The sequence below is a fragment of the Aedes aegypti genome, chromosome 1 (genome assembly GCF_002204515.2).
Source record: "Aedes aegypti strain LVP_AGWG chromosome 1, AaegL5.0 Primary Assembly, whole genome shotgun sequence".
NCBI lineage: Eukaryota > Metazoa > Arthropoda > Insecta > Diptera > Culicidae > Aedes > Aedes aegypti.
The window spans coordinates 173399111-173417727 of NC_035107.1; the positions used below are offsets into that span (position 1 = coordinate 173399111).

The 18617-nt window shown below is 36.5% G+C and overlaps 1 protein-coding gene across 3 annotated transcripts in view; it reads left to right on the forward strand.

Annotated features, from left to right (window-relative positions):
• Nucleotides 1-18617, forward strand: part of LOC5570607 (cadherin-99C) — a 414362-nt gene that overhangs the window by 218768 nt on the left and 176977 nt on the right. For 2 of the 3 annotated variants that reach the window (XM_021853635.1, XM_021853641.1), the window contains one exon: nt 12196-12729. In XM_021853635.1, coding sequence (XP_021709327.1) covers nt 12330-12729 — 400 coding nt within the window. In that variant the 5' untranslated portion in view covers nt 12196-12329. Of the gene's footprint in view, nt 1-8822; nt 8980-12195; nt 12730-18617 lie in introns of those variants that run through there. The other variant, XM_021853648.1, reaches the window with a different exon arrangement.

Here is an 18617-nt window from a genome sequence, read left to right on the forward strand (position 1 = left end):
GACTTAAAAAAATCGATGTTAGAAAAACTTTTTCTCTAAAATATGCCTAATTTGCAATGTATGGACGACTTTTAGTAATTTTAATTACGAAAATTTTTGCTTAAGGATGATCAAAATCTGATATGGCCGTTTTTTTTTAAATCGACTTTAAAGTTTTGAATATATTTTTTTTCAGTGTAGAAAATGTGTTTTTATTTTTTCAATTTTTTCCTCTAAAACGTCAGGAAATTTCACGACAGTCCCCCATACAACACTTTTTCGAATTCGACCTAAAGGTCTTATCGTTTTCGAGTTATACGGGTTTATAAAAAAAGTAAAAAAAAACTTTGACCCTTTCCAAATGTTAGTCTAGATCGATTTTGAAAAAACAAAGTATGTAGAGTATCTTAGTTTCACATAGTCTTCACACCCAGAAAGTTTCATTGAATTCTGAAGGGGTACTGCCAATCCCTTTGTCGAGTTGGCGTGAAATCCGTCTATTCTAAATTTTTGGAGTGAATTTTAAGCATTATATTAACTCTTCTAAAGTCTATTTCGAAGCTTAAGATGAAGGTGCAAGAATTCCACTGATCTCACGAAAGTTAATTTGGGTCTTTCAATGTCTTCTGATCTACTTCACCAATGTAGGTCAACTACTGGAAATAGTAAACTTTTCGTTTAGTGTTCCAATCCACGTCATAGGTGATCCATAAGAGACCAACGACAGCATCACAGTTGGCCATCGTTGCCACAATTGTGATGTAGTGATTATTGTTTGCGTCTCAATTTCGTCACACCTCTTCCGAAACTCGTTGTATGCGTTGGATTTGTTTTGGTTCGTGTTTTTCGTAGATCGAAATAATCACATGCGACCAAGATGGCACGAGGGTATCTCAGGTCTCATAAGGCAAAGAGATGTAAGTGTCAAAAACCTACTGTTGACAAAATTAGCTTTGAATTTCATCAATTGCATGGAGGTTAAATATCTTTAAATTTTCTACTCATTTTTTCCAGTTCGACAGAAATATACAATTTGCGTACAATGTAAACATTTTTAGTGTACTTATCTCAAAATCAACCAAGACGTCACTTACACCCCTGTGCCTTGGGACCTCTCATATATTGGTTGGTTCGAAAACTGCAAATTCCTCGATCATGTAGGCATCACTTACGACACGGGGTGCTAAGACCCCGAGTAAGAGCGAAATTGGGGTCATGTTTGCTTTCGACAGCTCTTGACCGACTCGAGGCGAGCTAGTGTATACGTGGTCGCTAATGACAGGCGGCCGACCAACGAGGCGTTGGTGAATATGGCTGTTATTAAAAGATTGATTAAATGCCTCTTTCAACTTACTTTCTGTCCGTCGTCTTCAGAGTCGGCCGGAGATGTCTTCTACATGTGAGATATTCCAACTCACTGCATTGGTTTTTTGCTACCCTTTGGTGCCAATACGAAGACGTGATTACGATGAGCACATCTGTAGGGAGAAGATAGTGATGATGCCGATTTTGGACCGCAGGGCGTGGTAGAGCACAAATTGCACAGAAAATCGGTGCGTTTCTGGTCTGAGGAATGTTTAAGTCCAACAAGAGCCATACATCTAAAGGTTAAAAGGGAAAGTTGTTAATAGTATGATAATGATTACAGCTATGGGCAGGATGAACCATTTGTATCCTACCAGCTACCTGTAGTTACATGTTTATCGTTAAAGAAAAATGTAACAGGAAACGAAAAACCTTTTCGGAATGAGCGATTTTTCACCATTATCCAGAATAAATGGTATTCTTCATGTGAAGTTTATGTATTTCATTGGCTGTGGAGAATTGTACACGAAAAGTTAGGTACACCTTTCGTTATAACTCATTTTGGAAAACAATTTCAAGGAAGTATTCTTCGAGAAAGTTGAAGATACGATGGTACAGAATGTATTTAGTATGAAATATATAGCTATTTTTATTACCATATGCTTCATGTAACATTTTTAAATTCAGTGTCTTTTTCAATTACATGATAATTTGTGACACGTTTCACGTCTTGCATTGGCTCGAAAAAAATAATTGTGTTATACATCGAATTATTATCAGTGAGCTACAATTTTAAGTATTATTACAAGCTGCTTACGAGAAACAAGTTTTTTTTTTCGTTTTGTATGGATCGTTACTTATAATAAATCTGATTCGTCCCATCAAATTTAAGGCCTTCGTATTGATTACATTACAACATACATTTTACAAGCCAATTAAAAAAAAATGAATACTTTCAAAACTTGTGGATTATTAAAAAAAAAACAATAATAATTTTAATCGTTTTATTATCAAGCATACTTCTTTTTTTATTATTATTATTTCATTAATCTTGTTTTAATAAATGCTTTCAACGAATTCCATATGCAAAAAAAATAAACCCAAATTTTCGATTTTAATTCAATTTTAATCCAACAACCGGTTTTTGCACAACAACGGAGACAAAACACGTTCCGTCGAGATTGATTGTGTGATGTCTCTACTGACTGTGTGGTTTGAACATAAAGTGAAAGCACCCGGAAATACCTGTTTGGAGATCCCTTCGCATATATCTACAATGCGACGGGGCGCTGTGGAAGAAAACATCCAAAAAGTGATTATCTATAAAGCAGCAGCCACATGCGACTGAGAGCGAAAACTGATGCTGATGCTGCTGTTGTTATTGTTACTGGCGTCGAGCTTCCTTCTCCATGGTGGACCAATCTTAATGGTTGATGTTGATGAAGGTGCTAGAGCGAAAGGCGCTGCATTTTACGACTTATAATCAACATATTTCCCCGCTTCCCAGCGAAAGACTTTAACGAGAAAAGTAGAACGCAACCCGCAGAGAAAGGTTTCGTGTTTATCGTGGTGTGAAGCGTCACAAAATATTCGTCGTCAACTCGACATGCGGACAGGAAGCTTTCTCTTTCCGGTTTTGATTGGAAGTTTTAAGATGTTGGGGCCTTCCTTAGCCGAGTGGTTAGAGTCCGCGGCTACAAAGCAAAGCCATGCTGAAGGTGTCTGGGTTCGAATCCCGGTCGGTCCAGGATCTTTTCGTAATGGAAATTTCCTTGACTTCCCTGGGCATAGAGTATCATCGTACCTGCCACACGAGATACGAATGCGAAAATGGCAACTTTGGCAAAGAAAGCTCTCAGTTAACAACTGTGGAAGTGTGCTCATAAGAACACTACGCTGAGAAGCAGGCTCTGTCCCAGTGAGGACGTAATACCAAGAAGAAGAAGAAGATGTTGAAAATGGATGCTTAATTTTGAAAGCACTATTTGCCTAATTTTTTTTTCACAAAATCAAAAAAAATAACTGCTCAGTAGGTTTATAAAGTTCAATTAATGCATTCATGCATTGCATTCATTCATTACACTGTAACCTCAATTTACGAACTAGATCGGGGGTGCGCAAATTGAGTTGGTGCGTAAATTGAATCAGTGCGTAAAACGAGGGAGATCAGTTCGTAAAACGAGGTTTTGCCAATTTATCATTTATATGTAGAAGAATGTCTCTCAATACTGGACCCTAGAAGATTGTTATATTTTTAAGAAGCGTTTGTATTGTCAGATCCAAGTTTTGGTAATTAAGTGAGTACAACATGTGTTCTAGTTCATCCAAAAACTTCCTGGAATATATACCTGCAATGTACTGGCATATTTAGCGATCCTTTGATGTTTTTTTTTTGATATGGCACAGGCCCTAATCTATTCATAGTAGTAAAATGAGTATTTTTATAATTTGTGCCGATGTCCTAGGTCCTCCAAGGACTCCATTGAATATAGACCTTGGGATCTACGACCGTAATAATAGATTTACTTTTCAATTACTCCACAGGCCCTTAACCATTTGTGTGAGTAAACGGTGTATTGTAATAATTTCTTTAATTCGCAATCGTGAGACGGTTTGGCCACAATCATCGATGCCCACTACAAATTTCAATGACGGCCTACTTCGCCTTAATATAAGCAAATGGATTAATGCACTGATCTGTACTGATGTTCAAGAATTTACTTCGTTAAACAAGTGATGTCTATTGAATTTGCGTAAAAACAGTCTCGTTGATTGAGTCTCGTTGATTGAGGTTTAGGTGAATTTAATTTAAAAATGGCGTCAGACATCGATTTTCGTCAACAATATTCTCCAAACGTAGGTCGCCATCTTGGATTCCAAAATTGCGACGGGCATCGATTTTCGTCATCCCCTCGTCGTGCCCGTTCTGGAAATACCCATATTGCATGGGTTTCCAACGATTTCATCCAACCGGAGGTCACCACCTTGGATTTAAAATTGGCGTTTGACATCGATTTTCGTCATCCCTTAGTCGTGCCCGTTTCAAAAATACCCATATTGTATGGGTTTCCTACGATTTTCCCAAACCAGAGGTCGCCATCTTGGATTCCAAAATCGCGTCGGACATCGATTTTCGTCACCCCCTAGTCGTGCCCGTTCCAAAAATACCCATATTGTATGGGTTTTCAACGGTTTTCCCAAACCGGAGGTCAATGATTTCCCCCAGAATTGTCAAAACTCAATTTACGCACTGCGTAAAAAAAGTGACTTAAATTGAGTTCACTTCGTAAAAAAGTGACTTAAATTGAGGTAGCGTAAAAAAAGACTTCGTAAATTGAGGTTTTAGTGCCAATATTGTTCAATTTTAAATTGAGTTGTTAACTATACATTGAAATTCAAAATCTATTCATCTTCAACCATGTCCTAACAGCCATTCAAACTAATTGCCTTTAGGATGAAAACGCCATTGTTGGTTTATCGCGATGGTCGATTATTAGAGCGTTTTGTGTGTTCCTCTGGGTAGCGCCCACTGACTGGTGTGAATCGACATAAGATTTTCGAATCATGATACACAGCAAAGTAAAACAATGAAGTATTTTATGGACGACCGATCATCACCATCATCATGCAGCTCGACTATCAAATTCATCCTTCGTTGAAGGGTAAAGTTGTTTAAAATGCTTCAACTTGTTTCGTTTTCTTTTAGTTTGTTTCACAGTTTACAAAACATCCCGAGTAGAAGCGAAGTACTGACAATCGCAACGTAATATTGACTTGATTGACATTGGAGATAAGAAATCTAAAAATAATATCAAAATTTTGTTTCTGGAGCTTCTTAATCATATCAAAATTTAATGTTTGCAGATCTTTTGAATAACTCGCAGCTAGTGAATAGATCGCACAAAAGCTTACTATGATATGCAAATGGTGTACCAGGAGAAAATTTACTATATCATTTCCAGATCTGTAATCCCTTATATTGGCCTATTCACAGCACGTTTGAAATCAGCTGATCGGGAAGCCCTTTGACAGTTCTTCTATGGAGATGACAGTCCCGTGTTAGCACCGTTCCTCCACCAATGTAAACAAATGCATAGACGGACCTGTCACATGAAAAGGCCTATTTATCAAGATGATATCACTTTAAGCTATGCTTATCAAAATGTGTTATTACTCAGCTGTTTTCACTTGCTAGTTATCGGCTGTATTTATCAACAGTAATATTAGAATATTCACTAGTTAACACAAAACAAAACTTTGAATGATCTCTGCCATGCGCATTGGTTGGTTGATAAATGTTCCTGCCATTACTCGAAAGAGGTTTTGGAGTGGTACAAGGCTAAGGAGGTAAATTTCGTGCCGAAGCACGAATCGCTCGTGACTATATACTGTGTGAAAGATTTAGTAAAAAAAATGGATAAAGTATTTTTTAATTCTGCTGATATGGAGTGTCATCGATCACTCATGTGAACAATGTTCGGTAATATTGAAAATGTCGTTACTTACACTACCCACCATAAGTATGGAATCGTTGCAATACTGAGTATTGCAGCACTTTTAAGTTTAGCATCACCCAAAATCCAGTGATAAAAGTTTTTTCAACAAAAATGAAAAATCGCGGGGGCTCAAAGACGTATTTTTTAAGATGACCACAAAAATAAATTGATCTAGCTCTGAAGTGCTTATTAAGAGATAATATTCCTTCTAGGTGATGCTAAACTTTTCAAGGTGCTGTCATATTCAGTATGTGTGTTGCAATACGCGATTCCATACTTATGCTGGATAGTGTACATAAATTTGAGGTGGTTGATGAGTTCGTCTACCTCGGATCCTTGTTAACGGCTGATAACAACGTTAGTCGTGAAATACGGAGACGCATCATCAGTGGAAGTCGCGCCTACTATGGGCTCCAGAAGAAGCTGCGGTCGAGAAAGATTCACCCCCGCACCAAATGTACCATGTACAAAACGCTTATAAGACCGGTGGTCCTCTATGGACATGAAGCATGGACCATGCTGGAAGAGGACCTGCAAGCACTTGGAGTGTTCGAACGAAGGGTGCTTAGAACGATCTTTGGCGGAGTGCAGGAGGACGGTGTGTGGCGGCGGAGAATGAACCACGAGCTCGCTAGGCTCTACGGCGAACCAAGTATCCAGAAGGTTGCTAAAGCCGGAAGGGTGCGCTGGGCAGGGCATGTTGCAAGACTACCGGACAACAATCCTGCAAAGATGGTGTTCGCGTCGAATCCGGTTGGCACAAGAAGGCGGGGAGCACAGCGAGCGAGGTGGCTTGATCAGGTGCAACAAGATCTGGAGAACGTGGGCCAAAATCGAGGTTGGAGAGACACAGCCTTGGACCGAGTAAATTGGCGTAACATCGTTAACGAGGTTTTATCAAATTAATTGATGTAACACCAACTAAATAAATAATAGTGTACATAAATCATGGCCCCTGAAGCTGAATATGAAGACTAAACTCTTACAAGACATTTAGTTTTTGAGTTCTTATAAAATTAAAAACACACTGAAACGCGGAATACGCCTAAATGTAGGGAATTTCCTACAGAAATTCTACATTTTTAATAGTAATTTATTAATGTTGTCTAACTGAGCATACATACGAAAGATCTGACAACGGAATCTTTCTCGACGATGCCATTTTTAGTAACAATCGCATTTCCCCTGTTAATATCGTTTTCTGAACTCATGTGAGGCATGAATCTTCGATAGCGTCATTCATAATGCTGGAAAAAAGTTAAAAGTTGACAAATTTACGCATTATTTTTATTAGCTTATGAATATAAGAAAGAGAAGCACAATTCATGCTTTGAAAATGTTCCATCAATAAATGTTGATTCGAATATTATACGAGATGAGTCATTCCGATCGATGTTACCCCGTCGATCAATGTTACCCCGTATAACGGTACCACGTTTCTTCTCCACTATGGGCAGTTTCCATATAGGCCAAAAATATTTCTGTCATCTCGTACCACATTTATGAAATTTATGAAGCAAATTTAATGTTTGTTTCCAAGAAAACAAGTTTTCGAGACAAACTTTAAAAAAAAGCCTATAGAGGAAAAAATATTTTTCTTACTAAATATGAATATAGGTAAACCAATAGGGTCCTAAAGGCCTACCCCAATTTAAATGCCAAACGCTTAAGTTTAGGCTAAAAACACATGTTTACCCAATTTTTTAATATATTTTTTTGTTGAAGTTCAAAAAACATTTTTATAGATTTTGTCACACTTCTTGGCTTAAACTCAAATTTTGGGTGTATTTTGCTTTCCGTGTCCCTTCTAAAATGTCAGATAGGAACAACCCCAGTGTTAAAACTAAAAGCCCTGTGGTGTTTTTGTCGATTATGCGAACGTCAAACATGATCAAAAGTGTCAAGGTTCATTTATGGACCCAATGTTTATATTAAAGTTTAAATATGATGTAGCCGTTATTTGAGCGGGAAAAATTTCTAAAATAGTTGCAGTAACATGCACTTTCGTGTCATTAAATAAAAACAAGATTTTATTAAACATTTTAGGATTCAATTGTGCGTTTAACGCCTAAAAAATGATTATAACTATTAGAAGTCACTTAGTAAGCACAAAAAAGTACAAATATGTGCATCTAAATTGTTCATTATCTTTAATTCAAAAAATACGATAATAGAAGAGTTTATTATGAAATTTTTACGATTATTGCCCATAGTGCTTTCCTTCATCAGTTGTGATGTATCCCAAATGCTGAAGATCAGTTGGTGTGATCCAATAGGTAGCTTCCTACTTATCATGGACCTTCCTAATAATAAGTTACGCTCCAACACAATATTTCTCAGTTGCCTCGTATTGCTTTCGTCCACTTTACCGTAGCTATGACTCATGCTGTCATGGTGTTCTATTCCCACACCGTTCAGGTATTCACCGTAGTGATACTTCCACCTTTCAATCACCTTGCGATCATCCGTCTAGATACCCCCATCCTTATTCCGACACAATTCTGCTCGCGATACGAAGCCTTTACCCAATGCGTTGAGTTTCTTGATGAACTTGCGTGTGAGCGACATTTTAATTCATCCAAGCAAGGCTTCTCAATGCAAAAAATGTGAGCTTCTGAAAATTGTCTTTGTAAATTGTATGTTAGACTTACCTAATTAAAAGTAACGCGCATTCAATCGACCTGGAAAAAATATTTAGTTACCTTGTGCTGAAATTCATCGTAGAGTTAAACGGCACTGCGAGTTTGATGGTAGATAAAAATTGGTCACCGAAACTTGATTTTCGGTTTTCCATGAAACCGTCAGTTCATCCTCCGCAAATCAGATAAGTACTCAAACTCTTAACAATTTCGAATCTGGTTCAGCAAATGTACAGACAGGTCATTCATCATTGAAGTGGATGATGTCGCATAATATTCCGCAGGATCAGCGATCAGGGACCGGATGATAAGTGAATAAAGTAAGGTGCGTGCATCGAAGCGTACATTTTAACGTTTATTTCAAAAGTTTTCATTTCTCTATCGCTAGTTAGCAGGCATCATCGTCATTGTGTGGTAACACGGCAGACCAAGATGTATCATCTTTTATTGGATGGAGAAACTGGTTTGACCATCGTAGTCCAATCTGCGCATCTTGTCGGCTATTGGATGCGTGTAGTCCTTCAGGCTTGGGATACCTACAGCAGTAGTAACAGCCAAAGGTGCGTTGAAACATGGGTTGTGACAGATATTTATTGGTCCTGTCTACGGGGGTCTCTGTTTCAGAATTGCATGACTGCTTTCCAAAGTCGAATTGATAAGTATCAATGATTGACATCTTGTCAGGCAGACGATTAATAAGTGGCAAACTCACACGGCACGGAACGTTTCTGATCAATATTGGATTTAAAAATTCGTAGCTGCCGACTGAAGAGTCGTCCCTCAATTACGTCCAAGGGAGGGAGTTCGGGTCAACATGATAAACACACCAAGTTTTGGATATCTTATTACAAATAGTTTGACATATGGGAAAAGAAGATTGAAAAGTTACATATTTTAAAGAATCAAATAACTGATGAAAAACATGCACAAACATTGGTCTAACACATTGATTTTAATTCAGGGGCGTTCATAATTTTGACATTTTTTAATAATATTTCTCACTCAGTCTTCGCACTAATGTCGTTTTCAAAATTGTCCTAGCATCGGTTTTTCGAGATGTTATTGAAAATGCATTATTAGCTGCCTTGCATGCACGCATACCAGTTTGTATGCATAATTATGTACCTAATTTTTTGAAAACAATATTGTTTAGGTGTAATCTAAATCAACCTATGTCACATACGAAAGTTTTTATTCAAATATAAGTAAATACTGTGAATATTGGCATCAGTACAACTCAGTAATTAATACAAACATTTTATTTTAATTACTAAAAGTCGGTTTTATCGGCTCTGTTATGCCCTACGGCACCTGAGCCTTCCAAATAAACAAGTTAAGTTAGGTACAAAAAAGTCGGTTTTATTTCCATCTTTATGGCTTACGTCCCCACTGGAACAGAGCCTTCTACTATTTTTTCTGATAATATAAAATAGCAAATGGCAAATAAAACTAAAAAAAAAATAGGAGCAAACAAAGCAAAAAAAACTGTGAATGGTTTGAGTGTAGATGTAGATGACTAACTCATCATTGAAATAACCAAAACGGCCGTTATGGAAAGTGTTGGCCGACAATGCTCGTAATTGTAATCATGAAATCAATTTTATTCTGTTCGTATTGAAGTAAATTATAAAATACCGGCGTGAAATTACAAAGTAGTTAATGTTTTATCAGTTGGAGATTTCTTACTTTAGTAATCACGAGCAAACTCAAGTCGATCACAACTTGTCATGGGCTATTCAGTTAAAGAACCTGTTGATTACATTCATGTAAATTATTTACATATATCGAATGAGTGTGACTCATTATTTTACCTAACCACAAAGTTTCCCAAATTTATAGTGCAATGATTTTTACGCTCTTCTTCACGTAGTCTAAAGGCCATACTAGATTAGTGGACTGAATCGTATAATTTTTTTGGACTCTCACCGTATCAAATGAAGGTTCAATTTTTAACTTATTATAATTAAATAAATTTCGTGGCATAAACTCTAATTCAATTTACGTGATACGTCTTAACAATTTCTCTCAAATAGTGTTTTTGAGGTGACTTAGGTGACTTATGACTGCCCTTTAGTTGATGTTTCGTTGCAAGCCGATCCTCCGCGTGTGCTGTGGGAGCGGCAATCATCGATCGACTTGTCATCAGTGATGGCTGATGGGGAAGAGTGGGGTTCGCTGGTTGACGTGGCGCAACTTACAGAAAGCATAGATTGCGCCACCGTAGCCTTGTGTGTTTGACAGAACAGCAATGCTGTCACAATGTTAAATCCCATATACAATGGCGCCTTTGTTTTGATGCGGTGAGCACTGACAAAAACTACCCTCAATTATCCAATTATAATGAATGTTATGTTTGTCATGATGATTCGAATCCTATTCAAGTAAATTTGCTCCAAATATTATTCATATGTTTTTGTCAAGAAAATTAATTCTCGGTCGAACTGCCATAGTATGAAGCACAATAAAATAAACTATTTTTAATTTGAGGGCGTAACTAAGCCTGCCGGAAGAATGCTTTGAGGTGTACAAGTTTGGAAATCATTTTTGGCCCGTGGTGAGGCAAAAATTCGAATCAGCGGAGCAAAAGTTTGAGTCATAACTCAAAGAAAAAGTTGCTAATTAACTTCAAATTATTTTTAAATTTATCGACCGAGTAAAAAAAAATCGTCAGTTTACCTAAGTTTAAAAAACGCATTTCTTTAGGACATACAGTGCCCGTTTGATTTTGGTAACAGAACCTTAGATTTTGACAACACGGAAATGCATTTACAAAAAAAATGGATCATGGGTCAGTCGCCAAACCCGTTTATTTAAAAATTTCTGTGGACCTTCTTGAGGCTTAACGTATTCAAAATAGGCAAACTTTATCATTTAATTTCTCATCAAAATGGGGGTGACCCATTTCGCATAAAGACGTTTGGCATAAGGACGTTTCGCATACGGACGTTTGGCTTAATGGACGTTTCGCATAAAGCAGTTTCATCTAAGAACAGGTAGCATTTTAAAGAAGGCATATAATGCCAAACGTCCAACCATAAAATTATGCGAAACGTCCTTATGCGAAACGTCTTTATGCGAAACGTCCCTCCTCCCTCTTGCCGCACCATTTCGTTTAGGATAATCAATTTTGAAACTGTTATAATTAAAAATGAGTAAACATTTTGACACAAGTTTGTTTAACAAAATTGTAATCAATACTTTTAAGGTCTACTATGTGGTGTTTATTTATTTTCAAAAGTAATAGTTTTTCTGATAATAATCATTTTTCCACTAAGGTCGTTTTTTTGCCTCAACTTACTCTAAATATGGATTATAATAAACAAAATAATATAGTACATTTTAAGTATATTCATTGACGTGCTACAAGAAATATATTTCGAATGATTCTACCCCATTACCCCGAATCCCATTACCCCGAATGTCATTAACCCGAACGCCATTACCCCGAATTCCAAAACCCCGAATGATCCATCACCCCGAATGACATTACCCCGAATTCCAATATCATGGGGAAATGTCATCAATATCATCATGTGAAGATAATTATAAATTCGGGGAAAAAGCATTCGGGGTGATGGAATTCGGGGTAATGGTACATTGGGGGTAATGGAATTCGGGGTGGTGGCATTCTGGGAAATGGCATTCGGGGTAATGGGGTAGAATCATTTCGAATAATACCTTATCACTCTACCATCACTAGAGTAAAAGACTTGTATGAATTAGCAATCAACTCCTTCTAATTAAATATTCCGTTCTCTCCCCGCTTCTCGTTTCAGTGATGTTAGATTCAGTGCGCTGCCAGACTTGTCGGCTATGACTGGTCTTCGTGGGACAAACTAGGCACCCGTCATTCACCACAATCAGAAACCAGAACAAACGACGTGACAGCGAAAAGAAAAACAACACCATCATGACCAAAGAAGAATTAGCACTTTTAGTCGCAGCTCAAACCTCCACAAGCCCCCCTGCCACGACATGTTGCGCTTCAAATCCATTAGACCATAAAAGGACCAGCCCAGATCTAGAAAAGCGACCCGAGCATCACACTGTTCGACGGCGGTCTAGAAGAGCATCTCCGAAGGTGGCCACGGACGTGATGAACCGGACACGGACCCGCGACTGGCGATGGACCTCAACGTTGATGACGACGATGGTGGGGAGCAATCTTCTGCTGCCGCGGTTGCTACTGCTCGCCGTCATGTTGATGGTGACCCACAAAGTACACGCGGTGGAAGGCAAATTGCAGCTGTGTGAAGTGGAAACCGGACAGACGAATATAATCCTAGATATAGAAGAGAGTCGAGGCAATGGTAAGCTACCTATACACATTTCTTGAAGTTAAGATTTATTCCCGATCGCGTTTGTAGATCGTAGTTTTACATAACTGGTTTTCTAATTGTGTTAAGAGATAAAATATTCAACACGAGACAAATTTGTTGCTTCGAATAAGGCTAGTAATCCTTTGCTCACTGAAGTACAAAGATTAAATACTACAAATATGAACACAATATATTATTTTAATTGATTTTCAACTAATTAATCTAATTAATTAAATCTAATTAAACTAATTAAATTGATCAAATAAGCGATGTCTAAACTAACTGATTATGTACATTGGGTTTTTAATCAGATTTTAAAATATTCGTGAATGCCCGTTTTTTAGATGTATTTTTGTTCTGACGAATTTTATGGGAAAATTTTTATCGAAATAACATTCTGAATACTTCCAAATATGTTAATATAGATAACGCTGTATTTTGTTTTTGTCTAAAGCACGTCTATTTTTCTGGAATAGTTGAAAGTGCATTATTTAACTATTTCACTCAACTTGTATGCAAGTTTTCTAGCTTGTATGACAATTTATTTGCTTAATTTACCACAGAATCCAAACTTCATGTGTTCAAGCGAACTTATCAATAAAATTTATAACACTTTTTTTATTTTGCAATTTCATTACATATCAGCCTACTTTTAATCAAAATAATTGACAACATAACGACCTACTTTTGCACCAACAAAACAGTACTGAAAAATGCTAGTGTATCATGACGGTGCTGAAAAGTAGTTCTATTTGGGTAATGGTTTCATCTATTGTTTTAGATTTCTCCTTCTTCTTCTTCTTCTTCTTCTTCTTCTTCTTCTTCTGATTCCACTTCTGTTGTATGATCCAAATTCGACTCAGGTGTAAGATTTAGAGTGAAAATAGGATCGATAATCCTAGACATTTTTCGTAATTTAAAAAAATGTTGTATGAAACTCGTTGCAAAACTCGAAATTTTCAGTACAACTCAGCAAGCCTTGTTGGATAAATGTACGATTCGTGCGAAAAGAAAAAATGATATTTCGTTTCTCATAAACAATTATTTGAGCATCGAAAGTATTTCAAACTTTGTTGATAACTATTACACAAAGCTTTAATTCTGTAAAAAAAAATGTTACACAAGCTGGTAAATTTGCATGCAGTTATCAAGAATTCAAAATTTTGGTGTTTCAGACAAAAAAAATGTTCGCAGTGTTATGAAAATCGAATGAATTTTCTGTACAAAGCCAAAGTCTTGACCATACTTTGCAAAACAGCCTTATTTTCAAAAAATATTTTTTTTTGCCAAACGAAACTAGCGAAACTAGCTGAACTTCAGGTTTCACAGGGGAAAAAATGAAATATTTCTATGCGTGTTGTTTTTTGTTCGGCTCCATAATAAATCTAGCATGGATGATTTTTAAGTTTTCAAAATCCACCTACGGCCAGAGTGGCACCACAAATATAAATGATCATATCTCAAAAACGACTACACCAAATGGCTTCATTTTTCCTCTACAAACTCTTATCAAAATATTGTTTCGAAAAGTGACTAACCGAATTCGAGAAACAATCTGTAGGCTAAGATATTAAAGTGGGTTATGACTACGCGTCTTTCCCCCAGGTGATTTTGGAATATCGCTGGATCCAGACAACCAATGAATAAAATCGACACAGATTCTAAAATTAGAAGAATTTTTCGAGAACATGTGAAAAAATGGTGCAAAAATATTGCAAATCAAAAAAAAAAATATCACGACGTGAATATTGTTTTGTTGTCGCTGCTAGTCTGCCCATAACTGCATAACAGTAACATTACGTCATCAAATGATAAAGTCATCAAATGATAAATACTTTTGATCAACTTACTGAAATCTGTGAGATTGTTCTAGAAAATTCGAAAAAAAAAATACAGTCACACTGAGATTATAAACGAGCCTCGTAATGTAATAGCAATAAAATTTCTATCAGAATTATTTTCTGACTATTCACCTAGTATGCGATATCAGTTGTACAAAATATCAACCTCAAATAAGCACTTTTGAGTTCCCGGTAATTTTTAGAAGTTCAGTTCCCTCCCATACTGCCACAAAATGCACACTTAATGTTCCATTTACTCAATGCCTACTTTTGTCGAATGTTACAAATATGCAGTTATGGGCAGTAGTACAGGATTCAATTATGATTTTTGTCTCAGTGTATTTTATGAATAGTCTTCATTATTTCTTGAAACTTTGTCTAAGACATCATTTTAGTCAAATGCACCGTTTTCAGTTTAAAATTTTCAAATTATGGAAATCCTTTCCATTGATAGACCCTTTCAAAAGGTAGTCTAGTAAATTTAGCTAAATTTTCATTTGAAGTTTCTTTTATGATAGCTGTTAATGTGCCAAATTTTAGGGGCCTATTTTGTAAATCGAGCAGATTCATGTGACTCGTCTGTATTCATTGTCGATCAAAGCAAGCATGCATATTTCAGTTGTCACCCGTCGACTCCCATAGTAATCCAGTCACATAGAGTGACAACTGTCGAAAATCTCGAGTGACAGAGCTGAGTCGAGTGATTTTTTCGGTCGACAGTGACTCAAGTCGAGTCATTTTGATCGACTCGACTTATAAAATAGACTCGTTTATTCACTTTGTAAAATAATTAATCAGTAATAGCCATTTCAATTCGCATGTTGAGCTGAAAATGCTTCATTTGTTCCTATTAGGTTTAACATTTTCAAATCAAAATGATCTTCCCTAGAACTCACGCTTACACCGACAAATCTAATCCGATTCCGGTTCCATTGTGTGAAGATCGCCCACGTTGTCATGGCAGGCGGCGATTCTTCCAGCCCGCGTAAAACCCGTAAACTCGTGCTTGAGAAAAGCATGAATGACTGTGAATCGATTAGCTACAGACTTATGTTCTTTTGATTAAAAAGCAGTTTTGTTTTATTGCAACGATGGCATTTCCTTCTGACCGCTTCCATTTCTGGCTGCTTGAACGGTGTCAATGAACTGATTTTGAATTAGACGGCAACAAATTTAGTGTTGGATTGCATTGATACGTTTTTTTTTTTGTGGCTTTTGTTTTATCTGTTTTCTTCGCAGGCAACAAAGAAAACATCTTTCTACATTCTGCATAAAAGAACTGTGTCGAACTTAATTTGTAGAGTTGAATCAATGATAAACCAATACACTTTAAAACATTTCTTATCTTCGTTTATGTTATTTAGTTAAGCTACCTGAAAACAACTTGCTTTTGAAATTGTATAGCGTTATCTATTAACCTATATATCTAACTATCTATCTAAGCGCTTGCACTGCCGATATTGAAAAACATCCTGGAAATACTGGTTTTTCAATTGAAAAATTGACCATCAGATTATTCACAAATGAATAACATAGGTGAAGAAACGGGGACAACCGTAGCGACCGATTCATTAAGAGGGATAGTTAAATCGTTGCAAGTAGCATAGCTAAGAAAGTTAATGCACACTTCATGGCTATGCTACTTTTTCTGGGATGGGACATAGGTATTTCCCTTGAATGTCCTGGCTCTAGAGCCTTGGCTTAAGCGCCATTACTCGCTCTCTGAAACGAAAATCGAATTAAATCTGATCCCTCTCCTATCATGCAGTGAGTTCAGATTAATGTGTATAAAACGCACAAATTAAACACTCTGAACAAAAAAAAAAACAGTATATTGAAATTTCTCACCAAACCTGCAATTCTGCATTAATCCACAGAAACTTAATTTGTGAGACACACGAATGTTTCATATTGTTACCTGAATGTGTCTTTGATTAAACACATACATACCGTAAAATCGGGTGTAATTGACCAGAAGGGTGAAATTGATCATCGTATCACACGATTTCATTTATGCGTAATGGAGCACAAATATCAATGTAAGCTGCAGTAAATGAACGTTGTTTGTCGTAACTATTGTCGCATTGTGTGTTGTGAAGTTGTTTGCGTTAAAGAATGTTTATTACTATGAAAATAATGTGAAATTTCAAAATCATGCACGTTCTAAGCAAGGATTTGAACATGGTATAAGCCTGAAAGTTTGTGAGAATGCTTGAGATATATCCCCAAACCAGATTTCATCACCAAAACTCGTACCAATTAGCTTATATGGTTGAAATAATTGAATTTCTGTTAGATACCATTGAATACCTTAGAAATTGCATACATTTAGGCGTTTTCCGCGTAATTCTTGAAATTTGACAATTCGTTATTTATATAAATATTGCATTGTCAAGAATTTGACAAACATATTCGGATGCAGCGAGGAGAAATTTTCCCAAACTGTTCAAGAATTTGATTTATCCAGTTCACGTGAGCGCTGGAATTGAGGAAGTTCTAAACATTTGGAGGGTGATCATGTTTCGTGTTCCGTACATTGGTTGGACGTTGGACTGAAGAGGAACTTTTTCAAGGGATCGTTCATTCCTGTATTTTGAAGAGCACTCGAATTTTACAAAGTTTCCAATTCTTTGGTTTTATCAAGTGTCCAATAGTGAAGTTGCTTTGAAATTTATCAAGATTTTAATTGGATTTTGTTAAGTATATTTTTTCTTGTTATTTCCTTTTATTCTTTATTATTAGTTTTAGTTTTGATTATTTTTATTGTTTTGTTATTTTTTATGAAAGCATGCATATATATTTTACCTTTTATCGATTTTTGATATGCAATGCTTGTGAATTAAGTATATAAATCACCCCGTGTGTCGGCATAGTTTATGAACACTCATCAAATGAAAATAAATTATTTTTTTTAATTGACAATTGTTTTTGAATAGTTCGTCAGCACAGGTGACGACATACATTTGTCATCGTTTATAATGAAGCCATACAAAATAGTGATATTTAAAATCGAAGTTTCATGAGTCGCATCACTTACCAAGGTGAACCCTGATCATGTAACTTTTTAACCCTTCCCACTAACAAAAATCCTTCCTGCGACTACCGAGGAGATGCAGAGATGATCACGGAATCTAGTAACAACGGTAGTCACACTAACATTATTTGTATAATTTTACGGTAAGATACTTTATTAACACTATGTATGATAAATTACTATATATTGGGTATTGGGGAGGGGTAGCCTAAGGGAGTTAATTGAACTGTTGACTGGATGAAAGTGCGTGGGGTCGCCAGCCTTTTGTCATGAGAAAACAGCCTTAGTGTTGTCTTCCAAAGGTCTTCAAAGATATTAACTAGCCCTGCTACAACAAACCATCAGGTAGATCATACCATCCCGGTATGATTCTGCAGCCATAGGTAATCCTTGCGCTGATGGTGGCTAAATAATCATCATCATCATCAACATATTCGGATGCAGATAGCTCAAATTTACCATGTAGAGTTGTTTTGAAAACTAACAATAATGGCATTGACAAGTGATCAATATCACCCCGAAATGAGATCCCCTGATTTTTTATTTTAGAGATACATATTTGTTACCACTAAAATGACATTTGTTAGAAAATTTCGGTATATGAGTCGATGAGGTTCACCTTCGTACTTGTTTTCCTGCATGTAGTTGTTTGGCATTGTTAACATTAAAGAAAACAGACTAGAAAAACCATGAAAAATGATCAATTTCACCCGAAATTACGGTACTCTATTTTTTCACAAACAAGAACTTTTTCACCCGTTAGCGGTATACTAAATGATGAAACGTATTAGAAAAAAAATGAACGTTTGCTGTTCACATCAAATTTATAAACCGATCACACCACACTCTTTCTTTTTAGAAGTTTTTCCATCACAAGATTTCAGGCCCCACATACCGTTTTGTCTCAAATTCCGAACAGACTCATATTCCGAACACTCGGTTTTTGTATGGCGATGTGGCTGAAATGTTTCGCTGAAATATGTCATCAAATTAAAAGGAAAAGG